General features: G+C 33.9%; 4 protein-coding genes across 9 annotated transcripts in view; 2 read left to right on the top strand and 2 right to left on the bottom strand.

The window, feature by feature from the left end:
• The first annotated feature begins 1,916 nt into the window (after positions 1 to 1,916).
• On the top strand, positions 1,917 to 17,505 carry clu (clustered mitochondria protein homolog). Its single transcript, XM_089083318.1, has 17 exons — positions 1,917 to 2,346; positions 8,447 to 8,730; positions 9,120 to 9,542; positions 9,960 to 10,326; positions 10,623 to 10,759; positions 11,032 to 11,312; positions 11,396 to 11,522; positions 11,759 to 11,933; positions 12,013 to 12,212; positions 12,343 to 12,496; positions 12,655 to 12,860; positions 12,954 to 13,160; positions 13,246 to 13,344; positions 13,551 to 13,895; positions 14,093 to 14,365; positions 14,560 to 14,685; positions 14,759 to 17,505. Exons 1-17 carry the CDS (start codon positions 2,244 to 2,246, stop codon positions 15,419 to 15,421), a joined length of 4,170 nt encoding a protein of 1,389 aa, XP_088939444.1. The 5' UTR covers positions 1,917 to 2,243; the 3' UTR covers positions 15,422 to 17,505.
• On the bottom strand, positions 17,360 to 20,061 carry LOC105433112 (U6 small nuclear RNA (adenine-(43)-N(6))-methyltransferase). The gene is made up of 6 exons (XM_011648245.3): positions 19,921 to 20,061; positions 19,460 to 19,676; positions 19,025 to 19,165; positions 18,499 to 18,859; positions 18,110 to 18,305; positions 17,360 to 18,022 (listed from the first exon to the last, which is right to left on the bottom strand). The coding sequence occupies exons 1-6, from the start codon at positions 20,023 to 20,025 to the stop codon at positions 17,543 to 17,545; spliced, it is 1,500 nt and encodes a 499-aa protein (XP_011646547.2). The 5' UTR covers positions 20,026 to 20,061; the 3' UTR covers positions 17,360 to 17,542.
• Positions 20,062 to 20,931: 870 nt separating this feature from the next.
• Positions 20,932 to 23,390, bottom strand: Rad51D (Rad51 recombinase D). The gene is made up of 6 exons (XM_011648246.2): positions 23,248 to 23,390; positions 22,791 to 22,954; positions 22,366 to 22,478; positions 21,984 to 22,194; positions 21,617 to 21,793; positions 20,932 to 21,386 (listed from the first exon to the last, which is right to left on the bottom strand). Exons 2-6 carry the CDS (start codon positions 22,932 to 22,934, stop codon positions 21,063 to 21,065), a joined length of 969 nt encoding a protein of 322 aa, XP_011646548.2. The 5' UTR covers positions 22,935 to 22,954; positions 23,248 to 23,390; the 3' UTR covers positions 20,932 to 21,062.
• Positions 23,391 to 23,422: 32 nt separating this feature from the next.
• The window catches only part of LOC105433135 (domino), a 28,528-nt gene continuing 25,532 nt past the window's right edge, over positions 23,423 to 26,418 (top strand). For 2 of the 6 annotated variants that reach the window (XM_089083315.1, XM_089083312.1), the window contains exon 1: positions 25,176 to 25,391. The gene's annotated coding sequence lies outside the window, so the exon portion shown is untranslated. Of the gene's footprint in view, positions 23,565 to 25,175; positions 25,392 to 25,440; positions 25,572 to 26,418 lie in introns of those variants that run through there. The other 4 variants (XM_089083317.1, XM_089083316.1, XM_089083313.1 and 1 more) reach the window with 3 other exon arrangements.

Raw genomic sequence — 26,418 nt, 5'->3', positions numbered from 1 at the left:
AATCAAAAAAAGATAAAAGATAAGTTAAGCCGAATTTTAAGTTAAGCTACACTCTTAAAAATGGACATTATTAATGGACAGTAATCTATTAAAGATCTTTACACGTAAATTTTTAGTCGAAATCGCAAATTTGTAAGGAAACTGATCGATCGCAATTGATTATTCTTCGAAGGAGAATAATCAATCGTAATTAATCAGTTTTTTTATGATTACGATTACTGAATTTACAATTACGATTAAGAATTTATTACGTGTAAAGACTTTAATAGATTACTGTCCATTTCTAATTAGATTAACTTTAATCATGGTTAAATTTATTTTTCATTTGTTTCCAATTCTCAGAATTAAAATAAGATAAAAAATAAGTTAAATATATTATTAAAATTAATCTACATTAGTGGGAATGCATATAAGAATTTGGTCAAACGATTAACTCAATTGAATCGCCAATCACAATTGGAATTATCCAAAACGTCAACTAGTCAGACTAAGGCCGGTAAATGACTATTTCAGTCTATTCTTAGTGCCATTCTATAATAAGTTATAAATAACAGATTATAAGTCAGATCATAAGTTAGAAGTTAAGAATTGATCAATCACAAATTAAATATAATAAGAATACTCGACTATGATTTGTTAATTCCTATTTTCTGATTTATGATCTATCACTTATGACTTATTGTAGAATGGCACTTATATTTAAGGTCATCTTAAGTCAGAATGCAGGTTGTCTTAAGATCCTGCCCAGCTAATGAAATGACCGTATTACATTTTGAATTTACGTTTAAAATCTTAAATATAAATATCAGTCTATGATTCGTTTACTGTTTAATGTCCATTCTACCAGTATAGATTTCAATCTCAGTTTAATTTATTTTTTTCTAAGAATTAGAAAAAAAAATAAAAAGTAAATTAAATAAAGATTAAAATTAGATATTCGTAAAAATAAATACAAATCTTACTGCTTAAGTTTCTTTTTATCATGATTTCAACTTATTAGTAATATTCTTTTTATCATGGTTTCAACTTATTAATAATATGAAAATAACATTAGGGCTGGTATTCATAGTCGAATCTTATGTTTAATGTCGCTTACAATAGAAAAATCAATTTTAAGTTGTAGGAAACTAACCAATCATAGTTAATTTATAGAAGAATAATCGATTGTGTTTGGTCAATTCTTTACTACTTAAGACTTATTTCTCTGTGTAGATGAAAGTATTGTTGTATCACAAATCACAGAGCTATATTAGCATCTTAATACATTATTTAAGACGATCTTAAAATAAGAATCGACTATGAATATTAATCTAAGATATATTTCGAGATGTTTACTGAGAATATTGAAGACCTACAGCACACGTAGCATTTAGCATATTTATTGATTTTATTTATTGATTACGTTTTCGATTGCAGTGAATTGAACCCAACTCGAGAGAGGTTAATATATCACATGCTGAAATCGTCCAATGAAAACTTAAAATGGAGGTATGTATGCATAATTAATATATCTTAGGCTTGTAGTTGAAAATACTATGAGTCGAATGGACATGAGGAAAAAAGAGGCAGAAAGAAAAAAACGACAGAAAAAGCATGAAATAAAAAGAGACAGAGTCGAGTCAGCGATATTCTCTTTTATCGAAAAAAAAATGCCTTTGAGAGTGTCTCATAAACTTTCTGATTAGCTGTGAACCACTTTTGGAGACATTTTTATCGATAAAAGAGAATCATTCAAAATATGGATATCAATAAATTTTGGAAAACGCTGATAAATTATATATTTTTGATAATGCCAATAGATTTCGGAACGCACATCCAATCGCACGAGGCATCGGGAGCGCACGGTGGCGGACCAATCACGGGCCGCGCCGCAAGCCTTGTACCCCGTTCGAAACGCACGTGCGAACCGTGAGATTCGCGCGCACTCGAGTAGTGTGCCGCCTCGTAGAAAAGTCGGACGTCGTCGTCGCTCTCCGTCCCGGACGAACGATTCAAAAGGGTGTGCGTGCGCGTGACCGTAAATCGTCGCGAGGACGAAAAGACGGACGGAAAGAGACAGAGAGAGAGGGAAAGAGAGAGAGAGAGAGAGAGAGAGAGAGCGAGGGTCGCGCTAGAGCGGACAGAATAGTTCAAGTATAGAAAAAGAAAAACCACGTCGTCACGGTACGTCCTGACATCGTTTTCCTCGTCGTTGTCGTATTCGTCGTTTTCTTTCTCGTTGTTCGAACGGTCTAGTCGCGGAAATGGCAGTCGGCGCACAGATCGAGACCTCCGAACGGGAGACCGGCAGCGCGAAGATACCTCTGCTGAACAGCGATCAGGTGCACGAGACCACGGAGGTGACCGGTCAGTATTTATACTAAATTCTCGCGCGCGGCATCGCGCGCGCACGAGGATGCCGCGGCGCTCTTTTAAGGTTAATCGCGAGCCCGAGCTCCGATCGCGTTCTAACTCGCACGCGTTATGTAATCCCCGACGGGGACGACGCCGGTCCCGTCTCGCATCCTCCGACGAGGACATTTCATGGATCGTCGAGGCTTCCTCATTTCGCTTCATCGCGGCGAACGCGATGCCGGCCTCGATCGAGCGAGAGGGAGAAAGAGTGAGAGAGAGAGAGAGAGAATAAGAGCGAGCGTGAGTGCGTAAGAGGGAGCGAGACGGAGCGCGAGGTGCGTTACGTAACCTTACGAATTGCGCGAATCTCGGCGCACGGGGTCATGTGAGCCGCCAATACCTGGGGGAGGGACGCTGGGGGGAGGAGGGAGATCTAGCAGAAGACGCGCGCCGCGGCGCCAACAGACAAATCTCCTTACCGACGATTTTCCGCATGCAAGAGTGTCTCCTCTCGCTCTGAATTGAATGTTGAATGAATCGCATCTGTATTTCTTCCTTTTGCTCTTTATGAATTCATACTCGAGTCATTCTGAAATATTTCGTCAGCCTTACGTCTGCGAAAATCGCATCGAAGGTTACTTAAAGGGAAGATTCTTTCATACCTGGTACGTTAAGATAATTTACCAATAAGAGAGACTTCGGTTCGCGAAAATATTTGAAAATTATATTTCGTCGAGACTTTCGTCAGATCGAGTGACGCTCGACAAAATATTCGATAAGGTACTCGAACTTTCTACATTGGGCGGAACGATATAGAGACACTTACAAATTTCCAGATTTCTTGTCCTTATTTTCTGTTTTTCAGGCGATAAGCAATATAAATCGTATAATAGAAACATCAACATATCTCGACTTAAATTTGTTAAATTCCAAAACATCAACGAAAGATATTTTAAACATATAAACATATTAAGCAACCTCGGCAGTTGATGCAATGTGTAAAAGGTAATCTCCCCCTCCATCCAAGGGAGGAATTGAAGGCTAATTTATTTGAAAGAGATCTTCGAAAAGTAAAAGAAATTTACAAGATAGAGACAATTTGTCGGGATTCCTCAAAGCGGGAGACAGCAATAATTCACAGGAGGCTCGACCGAGTCGCATGTGAGAGCATGTGAGTCGATGAACCTTTCGTCTCGACGCCGTTCTGGGGGATGTCGACGGTGGTCTGGTAGACCAAACGGAAGATCACAACGCGCTGCAAGCGTGCCGTAATCGCGTTTACGTAATACATCTCCAGCTGTGCTCGACGAAAACATCGATTGAGAGTATCGATTCCGCGAAGCATTCCGTGTAGCGTCAATATTTACGATAAATCTCGATTTTTTTTTTTCCTTTTTTCTTTTTTTTTTTTAAATGAAGGAAAATGCGTGACGTAATATCGTCGGGGATGAATAACGATGTATGATGCGAGACGCGATTGAAACGCGAACTCCGACGTGTAGGATCGAGTAGGATTGATTTTTCACTTTCTGAATCTCCATGCACGATCTAACATTTTTAAATGGTATGTGACAAATGGTGTGTAAGATAGAGACAAGCGTGTATGATGCAATGTTGATGCTCAAGAGTGATATCAAGAGTAGACACAGCACAGCGTATCGAGTGGTGTTAAGAATGTTGATATATAGATATTTAGAATGAGTTGCTAAATTCATCTTCGGAATAGCAATGATCAATAATTATTGATGGGTAAATGAGGCAAAGGCATGATGCAACAAATATTTGGAAAATCCAGCATTGATCTCACACACGTGAGACGAAAGAATGTTCTTTTGTTAGACCGTTGTGATTTCTTTTGTTAATTTTCTCTTTTTTCTCGATCGAGAAAGACAAATGATATATGAAAATAAAGATAAACGAGAAAGATTTAAGGAAACGGGAAATATGCTGTGTTTTTTCTAACAATCATTTTTAATTAATAACACTGAGGAATATGTTTTCGAAAGTCGTGACGAAAGACTTTTCCCATAGGATATTTTTTATCTCAACAGATATGATAAAAAGCACATGTATCTCAAGTAAGTTAAAAATTCATGAGAAGTTGCTAAGTAACTTTTTTAGATTAAACCAAATTAGTAAATATTAAAAAAACAATATAACAAACATTTTCTGTTAGACTTTATGCAAGCGTTTAGTTATTGGATAAGCTAATATTTATTTCCATTAGTGGAGATCAACTTTAATCTTGATTTATCTTTTTTTCTAACGATCACTTCTGTCAATGTAAATTAATTTATTTTCAATTTACTTTTTTTTTTCGTTCTTAGAAAAAGATGCAGAATAAATTAAAGAGTAATTATTTTATTAAGAGAGTAAACCAGTAATTAAACCAAGATTATAATTAATAAATGTTAAGAAGAAATAGACATAAATTTTAGAATTAATGAAAAGCGAATTAAGCCGAGATAAAAATTAATCTACATTGACAGAAGTGGGCATAAGAGTTGCGTCAAAATGTGAAAAGCCCGAGAAACTTGAAACTGCGCGCGAGAAACCTTTGGATAACCGTTCGCGTATATTTGCAAGTTTAATTAGAGTCTGGAAGAGAAGAGGAGTCATCTTTTCAGCAATTCCGCATCTCGTGCACGTGTATCGAGGGAACAATGCCAGTGCTCTGAGTCGCGTACGAAGTATCGATAGCCGGGGTTATCGGTGCCTGGCTATTATATTGTGCCGTTCGAGTTCTACGTCAAACACAAACATCCCTCGATGATAATCGAGCTGGGCTAACTGGCGCAATTGCAGCGCATTGATGTCTCGTACTTTCACCTTTGAGCTTGCGTGTTTAAATCGATCCTCCTCACGTGTCTCAGTCGCGAAGTGAACTCGCATAACTCCCGTACAGTAAACCCGCTTGCTCGGGCTCTATATTTAGAAGTAAATGCTATAGCCATCAACCCTATCTTCGAGTTTGTATTCACGCCTGTCTTTCTAATTTCTTAACACGGATCTTCTTGTTTGAATGGACAATCCTACAAAATTAGAAGCACCTCACAAATTTTCTTTCAGTTGTTCTCGGGATTAATTTTTACAAAAATATAAGTGTACCTTTCTTAAAAAAGTTTCTTTTAAAATTAAAGAAATTTGTTGAAAGAAAAAAAAACTTTCGTTAAATTTTTAATATAAATTCTTATGAGACATAAAAATATTGTTTTTTTTTGTTTGTTTGTTTTTTTTTTTTTTTTTTTTTAATTTCTTTTTTATCATTAATACAAATCTATTTTTATGAGTAATTTTTATGAGTATAATATCTTTTATATTGTTAATTTTAAATTAATCGAACAATTTTTAAAATAAATGTGTTTATAAAATTTAAAAAATTGTAGAAAAGTTAAATTGAAAAATTATCTGCAAACTATAATGTTACTTTAAGACCTGTTTCAATGAATTTCTCGCGCGCGCGGCGAGAAGGATGACAGTATTGCATCATTGTGATTCCGTCACTGATGAATTAAATTCAACATTTAAATTGGCATTTAACAACGGGTTTAATGACAAGGAAAAAAAACGCGCTAATCTAATTCTCTCATCTGTGCAATGATCGCCTGTCCGTGGGCGTTTTATGAATGATATTTAAAGCCACGCGATTTTCGTACCATTGCGTCGCGTGAATGAAATTGACGATGGCGTTTATCAACGCGCTTCGTTTTAGAGACAGATGCACAAATAATATCGATATCCGTTCGCGATGATTATTAGTAATAATAGCCTGCCTATCCACCGCGCGATAGGAATTATTTTATTTATCGGTCACTTGTGAGCGAGTCGTGAATATCCTTATCATCGCTTAAGTGTCTCTTTTTAATAGAATTTCATTTCGAAACTTATACACATATATATATATATATATATATATATATATCACATAACATAGCTAATTATAGATAACTACAATAATCGAGTTATAAAACGTATGTGATAATTGCTAAGTTCTTCGCAATTCTTAATTAATAACTTCAAATATTTCTTTAATTAATCTCATAACTTAAAATATTCGTTTCTTCTAGATGGCCCTTTAAACTAAAATTGATTTTTTTTCTCATTTTTATTTTGTAAGATATTAATTAATAATTTATTATTTATCGAGATGATTAACGCGATATCTTAATGAACAGGAAGATTTTTATGAGCAATTGATTAAGTGTTTTTTAAATATCAAGTTTAAATTTTTTACGATGTCTTGTATAATTATTTGTAAATAAATTGGAGATATATGTTATAAATAAATAAACAGTGAATAAATAATAATCGAAATCTGTAAAATATAGCGATCATCGTGATCCTTTCTCATATAGATCTTTCCCACATTCTTTCGTGATAAAATATTTTATCGTATTAACATGCTCACGTTGTAACAAGAGTATAATGCTTCTACACAGAACGACGGTGGAACCGTACATGATAACAAAATTGATAAGACGTTGCGGGGTTGGCGATAAGCGTTAGCAGAAAAAAGACATAAGAACGATGAATTATGTACAAAGTATTTAAAATCCCAAAGTATTAAAAACTCTGTTATCTAATCGTTAAGGGTATTTTTATTCGTTACATAAGATATATAATCCATCCATATCTCTATTTAAGACATGTAATCGTTACATCTTCAATTCGATTTATTTCGAATCGAAAATTTCCCTATGAAATAGGGAATAGTTGGATTATTTACTCAAATTATAGGATTCGATTTGTCAATCTTGTCGATTTTTTTTTTCTTCTGAAGTTTAGGATTATATAATCTTCTTGAATTATGGGATAGTTGTCTTATCAGTCGCGCGATCTACTATCATTGACGAATGCTCAAAGTTGATGATAATTGTGAAACGTGGCCTACAGAAGCGGAAAATTAATTGCAATTACCTGTGTGTATAGAATCATGCGGTGGTTAAATTTCGATTTTAGAATTTGTATTAATCAATTCAAATCAATACAAAATTTGATCAAATTATAGAAAAGAAAGTATTATTGATTATAATAATTACGTTAATAATAATCTATTAGTTCTAATAATCATATAACTGAGCGAAGAAAAAAGAAGGAATGAGAAATTTAAAAAATATTTCATATAGAATAAACGGTTTATGTTAAATAATTATTAAAAATTAATAAAAATTAGTTTAATAAAGATTAATGTTATTTGATCATTTTGTGCAAATGTAATAAGAATTAAATAGAAAATTAAAGATACTAAAGAATGAGAAATTTATTTTTAGATTAAACATTAAGATTAAACATTAGAGCAAATTATTGCAATTGTTAATGAGCCAATAAGCATCTTCTTGACATAGATTGTTGCTGGTGTTCTGAGAAGTTCTCGATGAATTACAAACACGTATCTTAATATAAATAGTACAGCATTTCTATGCGTACTATTTACTTTGCTTATTTATAAGCGCATCAGTGATTGCGAATGGCGAGAGAGTGCATCTAAGAGTGCGTCGAAAAGCGCGTCTGACACCATAAGACTACTTGGACCCGATGTATTTATATATTTCTTGTAAATGCATCCCACGTGATCTTTTCAGTGTCAGAGATCAAATCATTATATTCTGTAGCTTATTTTTTTTTGTTGTGATTTGATTTTCAGTAATAATTATTTTTATATATCTTCTAGTGTAAAATTGTCTTGTTAACATAAATTTGTATAATAAAATATATTAAATAAAGATTCCTTTATCTTTAAGTAATATTCTAAATAAATTTGTCAATTTATAAAAATCGAAAAATTTGAAAATTAGGTAAGTTCGAGTTTTGTTTTGTTTAGTTTTTTTTTTTTTTTTTTTTTTTTTTTTTTTTTTTTTTTTTTTTTAAATAATTGTATGATTTTTTCTGATTATTTTTGAAATTGTAAAGATCCAAATAAACACTTGCACGCGCGCGCACACATTAATTAATACATATATAATAAAATTAATGTGTTGAATTTGACAAAATATATCTATTAATTAATTAACGATTCCTGCATTGCGAAAAAAGTGATGATACAAATATACAATATACAATATACAAAATAATTCATTCGAATTGTCCTTTAAATATGGTGAACTATTTGTAGAGGTAAAAAAGAAAGCAGAGGAGAGCGGAAGCACGAGCACGGCCACAGAGAACGTTGTAGAAAAGGGGGAAGTTGAAGCGACGAAAGAGGGTGAAAAAGAAAAGGATGAAGACAATAAGAATAGTGATAAGAACGAAAAAGAAGCAGAGACCGCTGACAAGGAAAAGGATGCCTCGAATGAACAGGAAGTTGTCTTTATCCAAGACATGGGCTTTACCGTCAAAATTATTAGTCCAGGTTCTGAACCCTTTGACATTCAGGTGTCCAGTATGGAGCTCGTGCAGGTAATAGGATCTTCTGAAATGATGAAATCTTTATATATCAATGTCTATGTATCAATGTCGTTTTTTTAAAATTGTATTTATAAGCATATTTAAATTAGTAATTACGTTATTACTTTATTTAATAATGACTGTTTCTACTAACATTTTGAATTTAATTTTTCTTTCTAATACTCAATTTTATTTTTAATTAGTTGTAACTAGGTGTCTTGTTTGTGTACTATTTTATTAATTTTCTTTTGTATTTTGTATTTATTATATTGAACACATGTTTATTTATTATATTGAACACATGTTATATTAAATTTATAATAAGATAATAAGATTTATAAAATGTAATTTAATGGCATCAATATCTAAAAAAATGCCTGAATTTTATTAATTTCTTTCAGGAGATCCATCAGTTACTCATGGACCGCGAAGACACGTGTCACCGCACGTGCTTTTCACTGCAACTGGATGGCAACACATTGGATAACTTCGCCGAACTGAAGAATATTGAGGGCCTGAAGGATGGCTCGATCATCAAAGTTGTTGAGGAGCCGTACACAATGCGGGAGGCGCGTATACACGTGCGACACGTACGTGACCTACTAAAATCTGTGGATCCTGCAGATGCTTACAACGGTGTTGAATGCAGCAGCCTATCGTTTCTCAATGTAGTCACGAACGGCGACATTTTAGAGAAGAAGAAGACTCGTGCGGATTCGGTTGATTGCACGCCGCCTGATTACATTATACCCGGTTGTAAAGACAGGCCTCTGTTACCTCTCCAGCCGCAGGCGAAAGAGCAAAAGTGCCCACCGTGTCTGAAGGTCAGCATGTTTAATAAGCAGTTGTTTAATGATAAGCAAGAAGGAATAAATTATATATTGGCCTTCATCGCTGATATCTTTTTCTTTTTAAAAGTAAAAATAAAAATTTAAAAAGCTTTTTAGTTTAAATGTAAATTTTCCACCTTGAAAGAAGAATTTTGTATCTTTAAATTTTTTTCGGAACCAAAGGAAAATTTTTTAAAATATAACTTATATAAATTTATTAAAGAAATATGGAGATTATATTTATTTATCTAAACTTACCCGAAACAGCAAAAACTAATTAATAGCTTTGAAGAAAAATTACTCAAAGATAAATAATATCTTTTTAATTTTTTAAAGATTTAAAAATTAGATTCTACGGAGAAAAAAGGAGATAAACAAAAGATTTCTAAATTTCTTTTGCATTTTCCCAAGGTTCTAACAACGTCAGGATGGAATCCACCGCCTGGTCACAGAAAGCTTCACGGCGATCTGATATATCTGCACGTAGTTACATTGGAAGACAAGCAATATTACCTAACCGCATGCGCTAGAGGTTTCTTCGTCAACCAATCGACCAAAGAAGTATTTAACCCTAAACCAGCTACGCCAAGTCATTTATGCCATAGTTTGATTGAATTGCTAAATCAACTTAGTCCAGCTTTTAAACGAGGATTTGCTTCTATGCAACGTCGTAGAACTCAGAGGCATCCTTTTGAACGAGTAGCTACGCCTTATCAGCTGTACGCCTGGAGCGCTCCACAAATCGAACATACTATTGACGCCATTCGCGCGGAAGACAGTAAGTTGGAAAAAAAGTAAAAAAGATATTCTAATATTTAATCGCTAAAAAGCAGAAAATGTGAATGTAGTTTTAAAATTCCCAGCACATTAATGACTGGGTTCTTTTCAGAATATCATTATTGTAATCAGGTCATTAAATTACAATCTATTTGAGATTCTTATCTATTATTCTGACAATAAATAAAAACAATAGAGTCTTACATTATTTAAACGTGTCAATCTGAAAGTGCTAATAAATTAACAACGCTTTAGAAACTTATGGAATAATAAAACAGATTTAATTGATCTTCCTAGCGTTTTCTTCCAAGTTGGGATACGAGGAACATATTCCGGGACAAACACGCGATTGGAACGAAGAGCTGCAAACGACAAGAGAATTACCTCGTAAAAATCTTCCTGAAAGATTACTACGAGAGCGTGCTATTTTCAAAGTATGATTAATTTTTTTCGTAAATATATAATATACATATACAATATAAGTGTTAAATTGAAAATTAGTAGTTTAATAAATAATTTTCTTCATCTGTTACTTATTATTTTATGAGAAATGCTTTTTTATATCAGTTTAAAAACACTGCATATTATACTAAATTAAAACAAATGATAAAATAATAAAAAATAAATACTTTTACTTATTACTTTGAATGAGTTTTAATTATTATTATTTCTAATTATCATTTCTAATTATTTTTATGTCGTTTAGGTCCACAGCGATTTCGTGGCGGCTGCGACTCGTGGAGCAGTAGCGGTTATTGATGGCAACGTGATGGCGATTAACCCTGGCGAAGAGGCCAAAATGCAGATGTTTATCTGGAACAATATCTTTTTCTCGCTCGGTTTCGATGTGCGTGATCATTACAAGGAATTGGGCGGCGATGCCGCGGCTTTTGTCGCGCCTCGTAACGATCTACAAGGTGTCCGAGTATACGCGGCCGTAGATTTGCCTGGTCTCTATACTCTCGGTACTGTTGTCATCGATTACAGGTGTGTTTCTTCTTATGATTTAGATTTTTTTATGTATATTAAATTTCTTCCTTAATAATCCATTCTTATGAATTTTCTCATAGAGGTTACCGTGTCACTGCGCAATCTATTATACCAGGTATACTAGAACGCGAACAAGAACAATCAGTAGTCTATGGATCGATCGATTTTGGAAAGACGGTTCTTACGCATCCTAAGTATCTTGAACTAGTAAGTAAATAGCTTGAAAAATTATATATCAATCTTGTTAATTTTGATTAATTTTATTTTTATAAATCTTATAAATTTACTTAATTTTTTTATTACATCTTCCTAAATTTAATTGCTTACTAAAGAAAAATCTTAATGGTTTTGTTTCACATTTTCATTATAGTAATTGCTTTATAGTAATTGACCGTTGTTATTTGTTATGGCTTATAATTAAAATGTCTTTAATATTTCTTTAGTTAAACAAAGCTGGACAGCAGTTGAAGATCCTTCCCCATAAAGTAATTAATGACGCAGGCGAGGAAATCGAACTTTGTAGCAGTGTGGAATGCAAGGGCATCGTTGGTAATGATTCGCGGCATTACGTACTGGATCTGTTGAGAACTTTCCCACCTGATGTAAATTTTCTGAAACGTGAGTTGAGACTTATCAATAATTATATGAAAAGAAAATTGCATTATTAATATACAAGAAACATATTCTTCTTGTTCAGTTGAAGGTGTAGAACTGAGCAAAGAAGCGCGAGCTTTGGGCTTTCCAGTGGAACACAAGCATAGACTAGCTTGTCTGCGACAGGAACTCATAGATTCGTTTGTCGAAGCTAGATATGTTCAGTTTATCAAGCATGCGGCTGTTCATCTACAACAGCTTACATCAGCTAGAAGATCTCAAAAAGAAAAGGAGACAACCAAGGTATGTAGATAAACAGATTTTTTTTTTTAATTACATATTATATTCTTGTTACGCATTTATCTCATTCAAATAAAATAATAAATATAAAAGATAATTTTAGATTATATAGATAAGACTAATAATTTTATAGGAAGATAAGAAGGAGGATAAAAAGGAAGATTCTACTGTCGTGACAGTGGACAGCAACAAAGAAGATTGTACTCAGTCGTTGATAGAAGCCGATGAGGCTAAGAAGATTGTCGAAAGCATCACTGACTCAATTACAGGCGGCGAAAAGCAAGAACGTGAGTATTATACCTTTTTCCAAACGAATTGATTATGTATGTATAATTAATAATACAAGTGGAGAATAATAAAAATAGAAAAAAAAGAAAAAAATAAAAAAAAAATAAAGACATAAAAACAAAAACTAGTTTCGTAAAGCCTTTTTTCTGGACAATAGTGGAAGAGAGCACGAAGGAGATAGTACGAAGAGCGGCGGCAGCGGTGGGTAGTCTGCGAGACGCTGAATTCGACGTAAGGTTCAATCCGGATGTGTTCTCGCCTGGCGTTAAACACCCGGATCCTAATGGCCCTGATCTGAAAAAGCAGAAGCAATTGGTGAAGGACGCTGCGGATTTCTTGCTCACAGTGCAGCTGCCGACATTCGTAAGTAATTTCTGCAATAATAGTTTAATATATATTTGTGTACTTATATTAATTACAATTATTACTTTTTTTCTTAATTGAATCTTATTTTAGATTCGAGAGTGCCTGGATCACACAGCAGCTGCAATGGATGGTAGCACATTAGTGGAAGCTCTCCATGGTAGAGGTATCAATGTTCGCTATCTTGGTAAATTAGCAGCCATGCTAGCCGCGGTACCACAGTTGCACTATCTTAATCGTATCGCTGTATCTGAACTAACTCTCCGATCAGCCAAACATGTTTTCACTTCTTATATGCAGGTACAACATTTGATTACAAAAATGAAATAACAGGATTTAAAAAATAGCCAACAGTATTTTTTGTGAAAATATATCATTTTTGTAGGGTACGGAATTGATGAGTCTGTCCGCAGCCGTAAGCCACTTTCTAAATTGTTTGCTGTCCTCAGCACAGATTATACATCCACAACAAAATCTTGAAGAGGTATAGGCAAATTTATAACTAATACATGATTATTAATTAATGATATAACAAATGAAAAGATTGAGATTAATTTTATTAATTATAAATTAATAATGCAAAAAATAAGAACAAAAAATAAGAATTATTGGGGAAAAGACTTTATATGTACATATTTTACATGATTATACTTTATTAAGTAAATTGTTATAATTGTTATAATTTGTTAGCTTCAAAGCAAAACTGCCAAACGCCGCAATAAACGTAAGGGAAGGAACAATGGGCCGCAACAGTCGGAGGTAGAGTGGGCGTCGTTAACGCCTAAGTCATTGTGGCAACAAATTAAGAGTGACTTGAAAGCCTATTACGATTGGGAAACACCAAGTCCAGAATCTCTGGAAGCCACGATAGAACACTTCCATTTGCAAAAAATTTCACTATTACGTGGCTTCTGCGTCAAGACTGGTATTCAGATATTACTACGCGAATACAACTTCGAAAATAAAAACCGGGCAACATTCTTCGAAGAAGACATATTAAACATCTTCCCCGTCGTCAAACATATCAATCCTAGAGTAAGTTATCAATCTTAAATGAATTAAAATGAAAAGATTAGTCTGATTAGTTTCGAAACTTTTCAAAGTTAATTTACAGAGTAATAATTATTTACTTAAAAATTCAATTAAATTTAAAGACCTAAGGAATATATTTCATTTAAATTAAAATTAGATCATAATAAATAGCAGGCTGGTTTCAATTCGACTTCTTTCAGGCTAGTGATGCATACAATTTTTACACTACCGGTCAAAGCAAGATCCAACAAGGATATTTAAAGGATGGATATGAACTGATCAGCGAAGCACTGAATCTTTTGAATAACGTCTATGGTGCTATGCATCCCGAGATTGCGCAGTGTCTCAGAATGCTGGCGAGACTGAATTATATAATGGGTGATCATGCAGAGGCACTTGCTACTCAGCAGAAGGCAGTCCTTATGTCAGAGAGAGTCAATGGCATCGATCATCCGTATACTATTACGGAATATGTAAGTCATTTTATTTATCCTAAAATAACTGTAATTAAAGCGAGTACAGTATAAAATAAAAAAACAATTTTATGTACACAGAATCAAAAAATTATGTAAATTGTATTATGTGATTATGTAAATTATATAAAAAAGATAATATAAATAATGTAATTTTTTTATGACAATTAATAATATATTATTTTCTGTTGCAGATACATCTCGCCTTATATTCCTTTGCCAATGGGCAAATATCTGTGTCATTAAGATTATTATATAGAGCACGTTATCTAGCCTTATTAGTCTGCGGTGAGGATCATCCGGAAGTAGCTTTGCTTGATGTAAGTCTTCCGTATAAATTCTCTTGAAAGTGAATAATAATAATAATAATAATAATGTACTTAATTCTTACAGAGTAATATATCGCTGATTTTGCACGCGGTCGGCGAGTATGAGTTGTCGCTGCGTTTCTTAGAACACGCGTTAGCCTTGAATCTACGTTATCATGGTCCTCATTCATTAAAAGTCGCGGTGTCGTATCATTTAGTAGCACGCACACAATCTTGTATGGGTGATTTCCGAGCAGCCCTGAACAATGAGAAGGAGACTTATGCGATTTATAAGCAGCAACTAGGCGAGGAACACGAAAAAACAAAAGAGAGTAGTGATTGTTTACGTCATCTAACCCAGCAGGCGGTCGTACTGCAAAAAAAGATGAATGAGATATATACCGGCAAGTCAGGCGTAAGTCTGCCGCCAATTCAGGTACAGCCGCCTAGCATGGGCTCGGTGCTGGATATGCTTAATGTAATCAACGGCATCCTTTTCGTACAAATTAGCCAGCAGGATATCGATAATTTTAAGGCGGAAATTGAGAAACGGCAAAAGGAACAATCGCCGGATAACGGCGAAGCAGTTAAAGCGATTGCCGAAAAAGATGCTAAGAAAGATGATAAGGAGATCAAAAAGGCGTCGACAATGGAGAAGAAAGTCGAAAAGGTCGAACAGAAGACAACAAAACACTTGGAAGCTAACAAAGATAGCGTTGTAGAATCAGTCGAAGCGGCAAAGAGCTGAGTCTTTCGTGTGCCGACAATGAACAATAGTAGTCTTTCCTTTCTTTTTTCTAAGCCCTAGTCCTCCGTCATGGAAGATGACGATTTTATGCGAGGATCGCTATGTACAAGATATATATATATATATATATATATATATATATATATATATATATATTTGGTACTTGCATCATTTTTGTTATGTACTGTTTAAATGCAGACAGAATAAGACTTTCGAAAGAAGTCGAGATACAAGATCACTGTCGTCGATATGTTTGTGAAGATAAAAAGGAGAAGTACATTTGCTAAGATTGAATTTGCATGCAAGACGCACATTTATCTGTTATATCGGATGTATATAAAAGACAAAAGGTGCCATATTGCTTAAAGAGAGCAATCTCCAATGCGAGCACAATACAAAAGAGATTGTTCTCTTTTTGCTATCATAAAATCAAAGAGCAATACGATTTTTTATTTACGCGCGAGCGACTATGCATTTTTTAAAAGCTAAAGTTGCTCATTATGCAAAACGCCGATAATACATATATTATTGTCGACGGAACCAACGTTAATTCATCGAATTAAGTAATGTTCAAGTTCGATCAAATTCGCGTTAGATTTTGAAAACTGATTTCCTTCTTCTGTATTCTGTATATTGAATTCACGTCTTTCATCTCTATGCACTTTTTTTTGAAGGTTTAGTGCTCATTAAAGACTGTTATACACAAGTTGAATTGGACATATATAGTACATATGAATGAATGAATCCGCAGGATGAGTAATTTAATACATTATTAAATAGAATATATTGTTGGACGTTTTATCACTCAATGCTTATATTATGTTTGTTACACAACGTTGATATGTATACACAGGCTTTAATTTGTATTAATGCATGTTAACACATCTAACCATTATCTACGAATTCACTTTCAATGACAGATTTTGCTATATTGCTTGCACTTCCTGCATTCGGATTTCTCGTTCTTTTGTTCTCTTTAACGTCCATGTATGTATACCTCGCTTCGGGTACGAAAAATGCTAAGAAGTGCAAGCAATGTGAACAAATCCAATGTTTTATGTTTCCTTTTTTCCTTTTTCGTAAGATCACCATTTTGTGCCATTTAGTTTATCGTTATTTCATTTTAATAATCATCTTTTTTCTCTCATAAGAAAGAAAAAGTGTCCAGATACAGTAATCTATATGAATATAATCCATCCTTTTTCATCTTTTATTATAGCAATTCATATGAAGGTGCTTCCTCTTATTTTTTACGGAGATTCTTGAATTCATAGATTTTTATTCCTAATTGATGTACTTGATTAATATAAAGATATGTATTGTTAATTTGGTACCGAGAATAGGTGATAAGAATATGTAGTAGAACATCGTTACCCGATCATGTTTGTAATTAAGGTCGCGATGAATTGTTAGCAGAATCATTGCGACTGCCGATTTCAAGTTACGCGATTATAGTCTTAAGATCGTAAAGAATTGATTGTTACCCTGCTGTAATATTAATTTTTGTTCGTTTCACTCGCTCCATGAATTTGCCCGCGGTTCGAATCAAGACCTCGTCGTAGTTCGAAGGGCGACATACTGCGATAGTCCGCTAGTAGTCGTGATTTTTGATTTTGATTATTGAAGAAAATAGCGCTGATCATCTCGTTGTAGCCCATATGCTAACTAAACTTTATGCGAGATTTTTGGCCTAAAAAGCACCTTTTCTGCAGTGATAGCAAAAGAGCAATCAATTGGTCATCGAGCTCTACCGCTGTATCTCTTTACGAACTCGTTTTTGCATTGCAATAATAATTATAACGACAAATTACTATATTGCACTTAGCTAAATTGTACTATAAAAAAAATAATAGTAATTATAAAGTCTATTATATAAATAAATAAAATTAAAAATTTGATTTACATATATCATGGAATAAAAAATCGTTACAAACTTGATTTACGTATACCATCTTGTTATATAATTTCTTTAATACATTGCATGGAAAATAAATCGTTTTATATATAACATGGCAATCTAAAACACTATTCAGAATTCTTTGTACCCTGTTTATTATTCAGTAAATTTTATTTAAATGTTATAATCGAAGTATTGATGACTATCCTTTTGTGTATCCTTTTTCAACTTTTCTTTTTCTTAATCTTTAATGGATTATCTAATATTTTCTCCCTTACTCCTAATTTGTTTATTAAATATTGTCGCAGCGAATGTAATGCGTCCAAACCACCATGTCCATCTTCGAATATCATCCATATCCTGAATATCTCGTCAGATTGTGTAATTATATCCTCAGAATCAGAACTTTCAATCCCCATAACTTCAACCCATAACTTACAAACAAGCAGAGGAGTGTCATCGAACAATTTTTTATCAGATCTTTCTTCATTCAATTTCTTCATGTCATTTTCAATTTTAATTGAAGTTTCTTCAATGCACATATTTGCTTCAATACACTCGCTAGTTTCGCTTTTCGCTCTTTTCATCGCAATTTGTTGCGCTAAACGCCGCTTCCTACGTGTATGTTCCCATGATCTTTCTCGAGCAATTATCTGACAAGACCAGTTGTCGAAATTATTTTCAGATGCATTTTGCAGTTCGATCTGTTGCAATAATAAAATTTCTTAAGTTTTCTTAATTATAAATAATCTACAAATTTAATATATGAAATAAAAAAAAAACTGCGTTACATTTAATTCTTCTGCCGTTGCTCTTATAAAACTGATCATATCATCTATGTAGGAAAATTTATCGTCCATGGGAAATGTTATTGAGATTTTATAATTCTTTAATGATCGCACAATGGATTTTCCACGTTTCCTGATGACAGGTGCCGTAGTCAAATTTACAATATTTTGTGGTAAAAAACTCCAAGCCAAACCCCATCTATTGACAAATATAAATTTAATTAATTTTAAAATTGTTCAAATATGTATATAATGTAATTGGCTAGAAAATTAATAATTAGATTAAATCAACATTAATCATTTTTCATATATAAAAAAAGAATTTTAATAATTTATCAATAAATTAAATAAATCATTAATTTTAATAATTTATTAATTGGATGTTTATTTACCGAGTCGTATAACCCTGACAAAATTCGGTCCACGTAATATTCGTTATATTTCTTGATCTTAGTAATCGTCGTAAACTAGTCAAGTCGGTTTTTTTGCCGATCATTGTACTGTAAATCTTTATTCGATCTTGCATCTCGACACTCTCTTCGATCATTCTCGTTACAAAGGCCACTTCACCACCTTCGGTTTTCAACTCACCGTCATTTCCAGTGGACGCATTTCTCGGTGGCAGAATCTTTGCCACTTTGTCAAAACCGTCATCCTCACTCTCAAAAAACGGCGGATTGCACATTGAGAAGTCATAAACTTTGTCATTCTGCATTGCATCCTTAAAAATTCTATTGGAGTTCACTGTAATTACTACATCAGAAAAAAATTCCTGTTATGAAATTGAGTTTTATTAACTACAACTAAATCTCTCTCTCCCCCTCTCCTCTTCTCTTTCTCTACTTCCCCTCTTTCTCCCTCTTTTTCTTTCCTAACTTTTATTGCTTCAATGAACAAGTATTTTTGATAGAAACCTACTTTCAATTAAATTTTGCAATTTATTTCTCCTTACACATTCCTGGGCATGCTCCACGCTGTCTTTATCCACTTCTGTGCCAATCATTTGGCATTTATAGATTTTTGCCAGCAACAAAGCATATATACAAACTGCTCCTGTTCCTATTTAAAACAAAATTATTCAGATCGCGAATAACAATTTAGAATATTGTACATTCATATTACAGATACATATTGCAAGATGAATGTCATAATACTATCATTGTACTCTAAAAAATATTATCCTTATTGTAATTGCTATAATTAATGATACACATTCATTTATTATTTTGATATAATTTCATTCATTATTTCATTCATTATAATATTAATATAACAGCAACAATCCGAATGTTTCCTAAAGGCAATGTTTGGAGGCTTTATTCTCTAAAGACATATTTCGGAAAATGATCTTACCAATGTCGATGCCTGTGACTTTATCCATTTGTAATTTAGAATGCATCATCAAATCTTCAATCCACAAAATATAATTCAAACGTAGTGGAATTGCCGGATTTAAATTATCTGGTGGAATGTTCACGTGTAAATCAAAATCATGTTTCAAAAGTGTTTCTGTGAGTACATGCAGACTCTTCCTTTCTTTGAAATCAATCCTCATCTTTCCTGAGAAATCCTAAATAATCAACATATATATGTTACATGAATAAAAAGTATTACATCTATATTTCTTCAGATTTTCTAAAAAATATAACAAAATATAAAAAAATATTTTATAAAATATTAAAAAAATTAGAGATTAATTCTATCAGTTTATATTCCAAGACCAATATTTATTAATTATGTTCTGTAAATTGGTTTAAGTATTAAGAAGAAAAATTATAGAAAACTAAAATATATCGTAGAAAGAATTATAGTACCATTATCGCAATTTCACGGAATTCCGGATATAGGATTGCGAGTTTCTTGTAATCCGGAGGTCGCTTGTATTTGTTCCTCGGATGAATATACTTTTTTACGTTCATTTTAATCTAAAAAAACTTATTCGTTCAATATATACAATTAACACAATTTATTAATAGTCGATTTCTTTTTTATTGATTGCCATCGGATAGTAAATTTTTATGTATCTTCAAAATCTATCCTTCTAGGTTATGTGACACACATTTCTTGATCTTATATATAATTTATCACTTCGCTTTTCAATGTTATATTATTTTTCCAATCTCCCTCATGAAGTTAAACAATGTCTTGACCAAACGTCATTTTTCTCTTTTAATCCCTGTAAATCTACTACTTTTGTCTATTTATTCCTTTTTCTAACTGTTCATCTAATAATTAACAACTGATTCAGATTCCCATCTGACAACTTCAGATTTGTTTACTGACTCCTTTTGCACTTCTTGTATTCGAAGTTTTTATTCTTTCTTTCTCTAATACTTGCATATATGATACAGCTAATTCGCCTTAGGTGCAGAAGATGTTAAAGAGTTCATTAAAAAAATGCAAGAAGAATAAACGTTACTGTATTTTGTTTGTATTTTTCGGATATTTGTCACGCGATATTATTTGCACTACAAAAGATTTATTTGCATTGTTCACGCTCTCTAGCATTTTTGCATTTAAAGCGAGATAAATATGTAGGTCATATTAAAGGAAGAATAAACGAGACGCGAGTGCAGAAAGTGCAGATACGAGAATAAACTTAAACTAGTTCCCGCGCTTGTCAATTATTTTACAATTTTCTGCTTTTATCATTCTTTTTCATTAAATAGTATTTGATAAAATTATGATCTCTTTCTTATCTTTGATATAGCAGTTTATAATATTCGTCGATATGTCGTGATACAAGAACTTCATCAAGATGATTGTCAAGATGTAAATTCATAAGTCTTTAATTAACATTTAGATATGTATAAAAAGACATAAAATATATAAAAAAAATATTTATTTTAAGAATTAACTGAAAAAAATGTTTTGAATATAATTAGCAATTTAACAAATAAGATTTCATGATAAAACATCTAACAATGGGTATATATTGTGATTTATCGCGTATTAATTATTGTGATGTGACGCCGACGTCGTTCACAGTTACAGTACAAAATGAATTCTCATTTAATCTTAAATCTTTCCAAACTTTAATCCTCCGAATTTCGCCATACAGTCTTGTTATCAGTAATCTCGTGGCTGGTACTCTCATCCAATATTTTCCCAACGCCGGAGTTATGTCAGCAGAATTTGTTTGCTCAGGAGAATTCCATCGAGTGATTAAGTTCACAGTAATCACGACTGCTTGGCATTCTCTTGTGAAAAATCGACATATCTCGGCCAAATCATCGAGCTCATAAGTCGTCTCTAAATCTTGTTGCGCGTTTCGCGTTACCTGGAGAAAGAATTAACTGACTATTAAAAAGTAAATTAACAATCACATAAATTGATTTCATTTAAGTTAATATTAACATGGTTATTTTGCAATTTATATTATTTAATTTGATGTTACATTGTCAACTGCCAGATTAGTGAGAAATGTTATTCTTTAATAATAATATTAAATATAATGCTTCAATATACGTGTTATATAAATCATCAATGGAAATTTGGCAATGAAAATACCTTGAAGATAACTGCTGGTAAGGAATCGATAATTATAAGATAGAATTTTCTTCCTTCGAGAGGCGCATCATTTTGCTCTGTTTTATAAAGAGTTAGTAGTTGTCGTAGTGCTTGTATTAATTCATGAGGAGAACGCACTTGACAAACTTTTGTACACTTTAATGCATCTTCTATGACCTAGAAAACAGAAAATTAGTTTAGCTAGAAGACTTGGTAACATTTTAAAGACAGTCACTAATCACACAAAAAGTTTATAAATATAAATTTATTCAATTATTTCTTTTTATTACTTTTATGATTACATATTAAACCAATGCGTTGACATTTTTATCAACATCTAATTGTTATTTACAGTTAACATTATCACCTTTGACGTGAAATTCCTTGCTCTCATAATTTCCTCGTAACGCAATCTGGAAAAATCTTTCTTTGTGTCGAAATACCACACAACGGCATCTGATCGGTTGGCGACATTAGCTGCTATTGTCAAACATAATTGAGTTTTCCCACAAGATGAGGGTCCACATAACTCACATAATTGTCCAAGATACAAACCACCTTTTAGCAACTCGTCCAAACTACCCTACCAACAATATAACATTAGATACTGAGAAACAAACAGGATCTTTTTTCTTTCTCTATGAAAGAAGTTGTACATATAATATTCAAACTCTTATATTCAAACTCTTTCATGTCAGATATTTTTGTTAATCAAGATCAACTTAATAAATAGTCTATTGCAAATATACCACGTTATGTTAGTTGGAATTATGTGACTACGTTTCATCACAAACAGCTGCATTGCATTCCTCTTTACACCATTAAATTTCTTCAATATATGTTGTTTTATTTGCAATATATCCTGTAAATGTTAAGATAATATGAATTTGCAAAAATTAAATCTATAAAAAATTATATATTTTTATTCATACAGCACAAACTTTGTAATTATATTGCAGCAATATTGCTGTAATGTTATATTATTAATGTTGTTGCAATATAGCTGCAAGATTTGTGCTGTACAGCAATTTTCAAGTTTTTGGTATATACTTTCCATCTATTTTTTTCAGTAAAAATTAAGTTTAAAATTCATTAAAAAAAAATAAATTTCTGAATATCTTATTTATAAAAATTTAAACAACTAATTTAAACACTTTTTTTACAGAATACATACCGTATGCGTCAGACCGGTGAAACTCGCCAATTTAATCGGATCCATCGCGATGAAATCCACGGTTGATTTCACATTTCTCCGTCGTAAATCCTCCGTCACTATCTCCGTCAAATATGGATGAATATTCGCGTTCAGTCTAACCATCCTTCAATCTTGCCGAATATCTGCAAAGTGAAGAGGTCAAAGGTCTTTTAAATTTAAAAAGAATTATTGATGATGTTCAATCAATAAATTAAATATGAATAAATCTCGTTTTTTCTTTCCTTGTCTTTTTCGACCGCACATGTTGCATGTTTTCGTCATGCGAAATTTTCGAAAAGCGTTATCGCGCGCGCGCGCCACGCATCTCGAGCGCTCCGATAATTATCGAGCGGCCGTGCCGCCAATCGAGAGACAAGATGCGCTCGCGCGCTCTGCTTCTACGTTGTTCCATGTCCAGTAGCGTCGATCATCTCACCTTGAAGTGGACGTGTCGCCTCCTCGGCCACGCCGCGGCGATAGGAAGGTGCGCTTCTCGTCCGAGCCCCGAGTCGCCTCAGTCGTCTGCACCGTCTCACGCCACTCATCCAAGAGGACGGCGCCCGTGGAGATGGCGATCGTTCCCGCGCGCGGAAACGCCGCCCGTCGACGGCAGCGGCACGCGTTCACTCGCGAGGAACGCACGTGCATGCGCGAATCGACGCTCGAACGACGCACCGCCCGCACTCGTCGGCATCGACAACGCGCGGCGACTCCAACGACGATGGAATGATTCGACGGAGGATCGATGCACGAGTACGTATGATAATAATATATCAATATTGAATTACGAGACGGAGCAATCGGCGAATTGCCGCGCCACGTGGCGCATGGCCTCCAGATCGACAGTTCACGATTTTGCGATTTTGCGCACAATGAAAGAACGGGAATAAATATTAAATCTTGGAAATAAGAATTAGGAAGAAATATTAAACGTTTTTGCGCACAATAGAGAAAATATTAGGGACAGGAATAAATATTACATTTTAGAAATGAAAATTTGAATGGCCATATCTATTTGTATCTATTGTATTATGTTTAATCTTTATTCCGAATTTTTATTTACTCCATTCCGCGCAAAAATTCAATATTCCTGTTTCTAAAATGTTTTCCATTACACGCAGGGCCTAATGGACACAAGTACAAGATATAGCTACATTTTATATTCTATCCATTTTGTTACATTTAATTTTTACATTTTTGGTTCTAAAATGTAATATTTATTTCTGTTTTTCCACTATGGCTGCTCTTTGAGATTTTGTTACTCTTAGCTTTACTTTCTACACTTTTCTTACCGGAAATTGTTCCTGTCTTTTTTTTCGATGTCTAATGAACAAGCTGGTATTTTATAGTCCGTTTTTATATTCAGAATTGATTCTTGATAACAGACATAGATATCAACCACTTGCAATCACATAACCAATCATCAATATTAGCATTTAAAAAAAAATGCTTAAAATTACCATTTTAAGTAATGACCTTGTATTTTGTATTAAGACGATTTTGTATTAAGAATAGATTATAAAAACTGATTTATTCCGAGTGAAAAAAAATATGACTGCTCTTGCGTTTTTATTCTTTCTTTCTTTGTTTAAATAAAACGAATTATCGTCGGACTTCAAATAAGAGGAAAGAGAAAAGAAAACGAAGCATAGAAAACAGTAATTGAATTGAAATCTTATCATATTTAATTTTCTCTTTCTTAAAAGGAAGTTCGAGGATAAAAAATTCATCAAACGATAATGGACGACATCGTGAGGTAATTCCAGTAAAAGCATGGCGGAAATGACTCGGTCGTGTATGCAATTATTTTTTTTCTTATTTACAATCAATTGTATGCTTATTAGATAGCTGAATAGACAATTCTTGAACAAAAGTTTTTTACTATTTTGAAAGAAAGAAAATCGAAGTTTGTTTTTTCTATTACGCATTATTTATACAAAATTACGTTCGCACGTGGTCGCTCTTGATTTCTCTCCTCGTAGATAACTATGTAATCACGGAAACTCATCGTGAAGTAATATATCATTAGAAATAAAACACGAGTAATTTCCATATCGGGCGAGAGTGAGACTTTAAATTGAATAGCCATATTTAGCATTACGAGGGGAGTACATGATAGCGAAGGCAGGGTATGCAGAGAGAACGAGGTGTGATCGAAAAAATGAACAGACTCGTACGGAATGTGAATTCGCAGATTTCGACCGCGTGTTCGAACATACACGCGCGGGTCGACCAATCGCGCGTCGCCGTCGGTGCCACGTTGCCACGCGCAACAGCCACGGCCGGCCAATCGGCGGGCGCGGCTGCGCCATCTCTGCGCGATTGGCGTAAACGCCGAGACTCACGACTGGCCCGTCTCGACTGCGACCGAACTTGTCTCGCAGCCGTCGCCATGTTTAGAAGTGTGTACGCGTCCTTGGGCGTGCGACGTGACGATGTATCGTAAAATATTAGATATAGCTCATGCGCCGTATGTTACGTGAGGTACCCAATTGCGACTTGACCCACGCGGATTACGGGCGTGACGATCATTCTCGTGGATGGCACACCTACGCCGCGGTAATTTGTGATTACATTATGGTAAGTCCTGGGTCGTCTCGGGCCAACGCCAACATGGCGGACGGGAGATTTCCTTTGTATCACGCCGCACCGCGCCGCGCCGTTTCCCCACCCGTCGACGCCGAGAGCGTTGTCGGCGGAGTCGTTTCCTCGCGCGACGCCCTTATGTCGTTCCGGAAGAGCGACGCAGACGCGACCAAGGTACTTCGCTGATCAGTCATACCTCGCGGCGTACCTCCGCGTATTTCGTCACCGGCGCTCGCCTCGATATAGCACATCGGTCCCTCGATGCGCGCACGAACGTACGACGCTCCCGGATAGCCCCTCCGGATCTCGGGCTATCGGCTCACCGGTTCCGGATCTCGGGCTATCGGCTCACCGGTTCCGGATCTCATCATATCTCGCGATGACATACCTCCCTTTCTGGATGCTCTCTCCGATTTTTCCTACGTCCAGTCGTTGTGCAGATTTCGAATTTTCGCATGTTATACATTATTCGCGCACAATATGTATCAAGTTTTTTTCTTTTTTTTTTCTTTCCTTTTTTTTTTTTTCTTACATACGCGTCAACAAGATTATGCATCGCCTTCTTCAAATTCGCCGCTTTTCCCTTTCTCTATCCATTCGATTCATGTTTATAAATGAATAAACGATCGATGTTTCTTCCCTCAAACGAACAACTTGTCTAGTAGGCCGTTACTATTAACATTTTTTATTAACATTTTTTTCCCTTTATTTCCATATTGCGTGAAATATTTTTATTTATTTTATTATAAGATAATTCTATCTTCATTGTTTTCGTCGATAGTTCACAATTAAAGAAAGTTTATAATTAAATAACGCGGTTGTTTTGCAGGTGTTTGTATATTCTCCAAGAAAGAATTTAAATTGATATGTTAAATTGTGAATTTGCTTATTTATTAGAGCATCTTAACTGAGATTTTTTAAAATTATTTTATTATTTAGAATATATTTTACTAATAATATTTTTATATTTTTATTTTTTTACAATTGAATAATGGTCATATGCATTCTATGTTATTTAGAA

Source organism: Pogonomyrmex barbatus, unplaced genomic scaffold (genome assembly GCF_055798465.1).
Source record: "Pogonomyrmex barbatus isolate J1 unplaced genomic scaffold, ASM5579846v1 scaffold7, whole genome shotgun sequence".
Taxonomy (NCBI): Eukaryota; Metazoa; Arthropoda; class Insecta; order Hymenoptera; family Formicidae; genus Pogonomyrmex; species Pogonomyrmex barbatus.
Note: the sequence above shows the minus strand (reverse complement) of the source record. Positions and strands in the feature narration are given on the sequence as shown.